Here is a 6,612-nt window from a genome sequence, read left to right as displayed (position 1 = left end):
GGTTGCTACGCATTTCCCATGGTAGCAGCTGTTGGCAGAGGAGAGAGTGAGAAGGGGCAGAGACAGTGCTGCTGGAGGCTCTCTGTCCAGTCCAGCCCAGCCAGGAGTAGGCTCCGGCCAGCGGGCCCAGAGCTGCGGAACCTTAGGTCTTCTCCCTCCCACGTCTGTCTTCTGCTAGCCCAGCGGCTGAGCGTCGTCTTTTCTTACTCTGCCACAGCTGGAGGCTCCCATCACCCAAACTCCACTGCCAGCTGTTTTCCAGGCATTAGAACTCGCATACCCGAGCGGCAGGTCACAGCTCAGAAGCAGCTGAGTGTTCTCTAAATATTTTAGTTGCTCTGTCTTAACCGGTAGCAGTGGCACTATACCACCACCACTACCACCACCGCCAGGCATTGAGATAAGTGCTTTACACCTGGCATCATTCTTATTTTCTACACTCACCTCTCCTCTGCTGCGTCTATTCAGAAGATAGTCTTATACGCATCTCCTAGATAGAGAAGCTGAGGCTGAAATTCACCCTCATTCCGCCTGCCGAGCCAAATGCCTACTGGGGTGCATAATCTGCCCAGAGTCACATAGGTGCGTGCCGTGGCTCTAGACAGGCTCTAAAGGTCACTTGACAGAGTCAGGTGCTCTCAGCGAGGTCCTCACACGCTGAGGGCTCTGAGTGGGACCTGCTGTTTGACTGTGTAAGCTCCTGAAGCAGTCATACTTACACAGGTCCTGTGTACAGTCTGACCACGATCCCTTCAGCTTTTATCAGTGCCACTTTTTAGGTGGGGAAGGGATGGGGGCAGGGACTGAATCCATGCAGGGAGTCTAGGCTCTCAGACACTGACCTGTGGCCCAGGCAGGGATCCTGGACCTCCTGGTCACACAGCGGGCCGGTCCAGCCCGGGTGGCACTCACACACGACGCTGTCCTTCTCCACAGAGCGGCACAGGCCGTGCTTGCACACAGTGCAGGACTTGCAGCCTGGCGAGACCCCCAGGGACTGCGGCGGGAGGGCCTTGAAGTCTTGCAGCTCGTTGTTGATGCGCACCTCGTGGATGCAGCCGTGGAAGCCGCCCAGCGGCCGGTCTGTGCCCTGGCGCAGGGCTGAGAGGCCCGTGGAGGTGGGGATGCCTGGGGGAGGGGCGCCAGTACAGCCGCCTGAGGACCCTCCCCTGCCTGCCAGTCCAGACCTCCCCTCAGAGCCAGAAGGAGGTCTCTACATGCTCACCATTAAGCGCTCATAGCTTCGGACCTCTGCTGTTCAGATTAAGGGAATGGACCCCAAACCTGCGACCTTGTCTACACAAGGACTTGTGCCCTCTGTCCTATACCTTGACTTTTAAAAAAGTGTGACTTTGTTGCCAGCCTTTTAAATATAGAAAATTTCCCATAAAAATCTGTTTTGGGCTTCGCTGGAAAAAGAAGACCTGGCTAGTCACAGGGCCACACTAGCTGGTGGAGGAGGCCCACCCGACTAGGCAGGGAATGGATGGTGCCTCCCATTCCTCTGCTGTCCCTGCCAGGGCCCCCTGACCCTGCGCAGCACCGGGCTGGAGAGCTGGAGTTTGGGAGGGAAGGGGCCTGGGCGAGCAGCCTCGATCTGTGCAACTTTGGGGATCTTCACAGGGGGACAAACTGGGTCCCTTCTGGGACCATCCTTGACTGAGGGCTTTCCCTGGACCCCTGGCACCTGCACTGGTTGTTAATACAGATTCCTGGGCCCCTCAAGGGGGACTCCTTGGCAGGGAGGTCTCGGGAATCTCTGTGCTGAACAAGCTGCTTTGGTGATTTTATATATAGATTTTATATATATATAATCTTTTTTTTTTTTTTTTTTTTTTTTTTAACACAAAACCCATTGACAACTATAGGTCCTTGGCTGCCATTCAGGTCCAGGCTCTGCCAGACCAGTGGCTACTTCTCTTTTTGGCCTTACTAGGACTTTAATCTCAAACATGTGGTACATGCATCACCTGGCCTCATCATGTCTGAGGTGGTGGCAGAGCCGAGGGAACGTGACCCCTGCAGATCATGGGGCCTGGACTCTGCCTCCATCTCCTCCTTCTCTATTCCATCTTTGCCTCTTCCTACCATCCTTCCTGAACCACTTGTCCTTCCTAGAAGGAGCCCTGTCTCCTCTCCTTTCCTCTTCTCCTCCCCATGATCTGGCTGTGTACCTTTTAGGGATCAGCTTGTCACTTCCTCCAGGAAGCCTTCCCTGATTTGCTTTGGTGGTGGATGCTGAGAGCAGGGGAACCCCAGCCAGTGGGCCTGAGTGTGGGTACCTAGCACAGAGGGTCTGTGGGAGGTGGAGGTGGTGGGGATGGGAGGGGAGAAGAGCCTTACCTCCGAGGTAGAGGGGGCTGTTGATGCCTACTGCTGGCTGCTTCTGGAGCTTTCCCAGGCTCTTAGGGGCTCCTTTATCCACGACCAAGTTCAAGCTCTGATTTAGCATCACCAGCTCCACACTGTGAAACTGTCCATCATTCACTGTCTCTACACTGAGCAAAAAGAGGGGGAGAGAATCAGAGGGTTTGCTGTGTGCCTTCTGCAGGCCCTGGGCTGTGAACTTGGCCAGCATTACTTGCATTTTGTTTTAGTTTTCACTTGGAAATAACTTCAAACTTTAAGCTGCAAATAAAGACTATACTTTCAGGGATCATTTCTATAGTTAGTTAAATAAGCTGCAAAAATAGAACAGAGAATACTTGTTCTACTTTTAGATTCTCCTATTAGTCCCATTTGCTTTATTGGTTCCCCTCTCCACATCTAATCTCATATCTCCATATACACACATGTAAACACATACATGTATATACATATATGCATACATACGCAAAAAAAGTTACATACCTCACCCTTTACCCCTGGATTCTCAGTGTGCATTTCCTAAGGACACAGATACTCTCCTACGTAAGCACAGTGCCGTTCTCAACTTTGGTAATTTAACACTGATTCCATACTTGTATCTAATCCATCTGAATTTTAATTTTTCAGTGGAGCCAATAATGTTTTTTATAGCATTTTCCCCCTTCCAGTACAAGATCCAGTCTAGAGGCAGGTAGTGTTTGGTTATCATTTGCATTCCTTTCCAGCATTTTACAGAGCTAAGCAAACTCTATCCTCAGACAGCCTTCTCAATTTTTGCTCTACTATATGCCACTAGGACCATCATTTGCTGAACAAATTTTTCTTCCGTTGCTCCATTTCCTCCCTTAAACATCAGTAAGGATATAATAAGGCTAATGCTCTTCTAAGGAATACTGTCCATGAAAAGACTATTTCAACGTGATACATTTTTCCTAATACATATGAAAAATGTCAATAGTTTGGGGGCGCCTGGGTGGCTCCGTTGGTTAGGCTTTCTACTTCAGCTCAGGTCATGATCTTGCAGTTTGTGGGTTCGAGCCCCGTACCAGGCTTTGTGCTGACAGCTCAGAGCATGGAGCCTGCTTCAGATTCGGTGTCTCCCCCTCTCTCTCTGCCCTTCCCAACTCTTGTTCTCTCTCTCTCAAAATTAAATAAACATTTAAAAAACTGAAAAAAATGTCAATAGTTTGTCTTTATCCCACCTAATTTGTCTCCTGCACCTCCAGAAGCATGCACACCATATTTGGATTAATAATACTGCAACACTGCTTCACATGTTTACAGAATTATGGAAATAAGGAAACAGAAATTTAGGGAGGTTAAATAATGTTCCCAAGGCCCCACAACTAATAAGCCAGAGACTAGAGAAGTACACTGAGGTGCATCTAGCCTCAAAGCCCACATGCGCGCCCGTTTCCATTGCCGCCCTCAGCACCAGCAGGCACTCGCTGAGGGCCTATGAGACACAAGGCTAAATGGTTCTCTGTTATTTGAACCTCGCCATAATTCTGTGAAGTCGTTTCAGACATCCCATTTCACAGATAAGATGACTGAGGCCCAGAGAGATTAAGGGATTTGTTTGAGGTCATCCAGCTCATCTACCTCCAGAGATAGAATTTATAGGCAAAACATTCGACTCCACAAAGTTCTGCTCTTTCCACTACTTGATACTCAGCTGGGGCTGGAGAGGGAAGATATTTGGGGATATGGTACTCCTTCCCTGGAAATGGCTCTCTGAAGAGGCTGCTGAACTCTGTCCCCTCCCTTCAGATGTGGGTGGTGGATATGAAGGCTCCCCCTGCCCCCTCGAAGTCTCCCTGATGAATCCCCAGTAAACTGGCTCCAGCCAGAGGATCCGTGGCACCGATTACCTGGCAGGCAGGGGCAGCTTCAGTGACTGACCTGGAGTTAGAAATCTCAGCAAAGAGGTGAGGGAAACGCTTGGGAGACGAGAGGATAAATCGGGTTGGGGTGGAGTCTGTCCTAGCCCCTTATTAGGCAGAACTGTGGCCACTCAAACAGAGCCCCTCTGGTCTCCGTCTCCTCATCTGTAAAAGGGGAAGAAGGACCTGACAGAATTACTGCCACGATACAGTCGGAGGAGGTACTTGAAAGTGCTTTCAAGACTCTGTAATTTAGACTGTAAATTACTGAGAAAATGAGTCGTCATCACTAGTGTCAGAGTATTAACAAGAACCAACCGTTGCCCGCAAGCCTCGGGACTCCTGCTCTTGTGCTGATCTCTGGAAGAACGTGCTGGTTGAGGGGGTGTGCAGGACCTTCCCAAGCCCATCATGAACTTCCTCTACTCTCCCATCGACCTATCATCCATCCACCATCTATGCTTCCAAGCACTCATCTCCCATCCATCCACTTACCCACCCACCCCACCGAACGTCTGCTTGACACATTGTCCCAAGTACTGGCGTTTGGTGGCAAACAGTACAGACCTGTACCATCACAAAGCTCACATTTCCTTGGCCTCTCCTCTAAATCAAACCACCAACATATTCGTGTCCGGTCGGGTCAAGAAACAGGGCAGTGGGGGCTGCAGTGGTAGCTAAGAGCCCATTGGAAGATCTCATTTGTGATGGGGAGTCCAGAAGCCAGAGAAGATGTGGCTGTTGTATTTTAGTAGCTCCCAGCTGCTCTACGTAGTGAGCTGAGGATAAGGCAGAGACCTGTACCCCCCCCAGATGAGTTGACGATGGTGTGGGGGGGGAGGGCAGGAGGGATGGTGTGCAGAGACCACAAACTTCTGACCTTGAGTCCTAACACAGTTTTTTAAACATACATGCAAGAACATGCAGCTGTATCCCTAAACCATTTGGTAAATTGATGGTGTCCTGAAAGAGCTCCCAATCTCCCGAAGTGTGTAACTAAGGCTGGGCAGCCAACCTGTCAGAGAAGCTGCTGTAGAGAGGCTGCCGCTCTGGGTGGGTGGTGTTTGCCTTCTCTTCCAATATTATACTTCAGGGAGTCTGAGGCAGCCGCTATCCCATTATAAACACACAGACACAGTGAGCAAACACACCACTGTGTGTGTGTAACCCCTCCTGGCCACGGGCTCCAAGTCTGTTCCTTCTCTTTCCTGCGCCCCAGGCGCTGATCCAGGCCCTGGTGCTCCTCTATGGAGGGTCCTGGCCTGGAGGCAGTGGTTTGGCAGGAGCCGCAGGAGCAGAGAGGACCGTGAGGCCACCCTTCCTGCCCCCAGTTAAGTGCTAGACCCCCCGGCGCCCTAGGCACTTAGCGCTGTAGAGGGCCTCTCCTGACTCCCATAAGGCTCCTTCCTCTATACTCTTCAGCTAGTTCATGCTCAGGAGTTGGAGAGATCTGGTATCACACTGGGTCCTCCAGCTGAGGGACCCTGGGCAAGCCCACTGACAGGCTATGGGGATGGTGATGACGCTGACCTCACTGAGTTTTGACTGACAACACAGGGCCCTTGATACCTGGCAAGTACTCGAAGGTGGAATGATGATTCCCTCCACCCTGATCCTGGACTTGAAGGAGCTGGGTGTGGCAGGAGGGACAAAGTTGGGGAGGTTAGTGGACCCTGGCAGAGCTCTTCTGCTGATTCTCAACCTTCCAGCTGCCCAGGCTTTGGGTTTCTGTCTGCTTCCACTGGCTTATAACCATCTCTCAGGAACACACTCACGAGAGCCCCATTTTATAGAGTGGCAACCTAAGTAACTTGGCCAAGGTCACATTGCTAGAAAGTGGTGGAACTGAGCTTCAAAGTCACTACGGATTCCAAATCCAAACCTCCCATCCATGGCAGTAGGTGCTCATGGGTTGACAGATTGCCTTCCTGGCACATCTTTATTAGGGTCTCCTGGAAATGATGCCTGAAGCCAGTGGTGTTCAAACCATAGGTCCCTGAAGGTTTGGGGTAGGCGGTGCTGCAGGCTATGATTTCTCACCGCCATCTCACAAATCAGGTGGCTCCTTCTACTTACTTTTTTCCCCACTCTTAAATCTTGCCCTATGAATTATATAATGAGAAAAATGATTCTGCTGATATAAGAAAAAAGATTGGGATAAAAAACAAAAAACAAAAACCAACCAACCCAACCCAAACTTCCTGCTGTTAATTCTAAAAGAAATGATCCCACTGTGGTTCCAAGCCCGATAATTAGTTTCCTGGAGAGATACTCAGGGATTACAGGGAAGCCAGTGGGCTTTGAGAGCCTTCCTTAGTATTCACTGGGCCACCTGGACCAGCGTCCAGTGGGAGGCAGAGAG

General features: G+C 50.5%; 1 protein-coding gene across 1 annotated transcript in view; it reads right to left on the bottom strand.

Annotated features, from left to right (window-relative positions):
• Window positions 1-6,612, bottom strand: part of SLIT3 (slit guidance ligand 3) — a 593,860-nt gene that overhangs the window by 6,222 nt on the left and 581,026 nt on the right. Inside the window, exons 34-36 of the mRNA XM_029941248.1 lie at window positions 2,344-2,498; window positions 843-1,128; window positions 7-28 (exon numbers count right to left, since the gene is read on the bottom strand). Of these exons, the coding sequence (XP_029797108.1) occupies window positions 7-28; window positions 843-1,128; window positions 2,344-2,498 (463 nt within the window). The remainder of the gene's footprint in view (window positions 1-6; window positions 29-842; window positions 1,129-2,343; window positions 2,499-6,612) is intronic.

This window comes from Suricata suricatta, chromosome 6, assembly GCF_006229205.1.
Source record: "Suricata suricatta isolate VVHF042 chromosome 6, meerkat_22Aug2017_6uvM2_HiC, whole genome shotgun sequence".
Classification (NCBI taxonomy): Eukaryota; Metazoa; Chordata; class Mammalia; order Carnivora; family Herpestidae; genus Suricata; species Suricata suricatta.
This window is presented reverse-complemented; position numbering and strand designations above follow the sequence as displayed.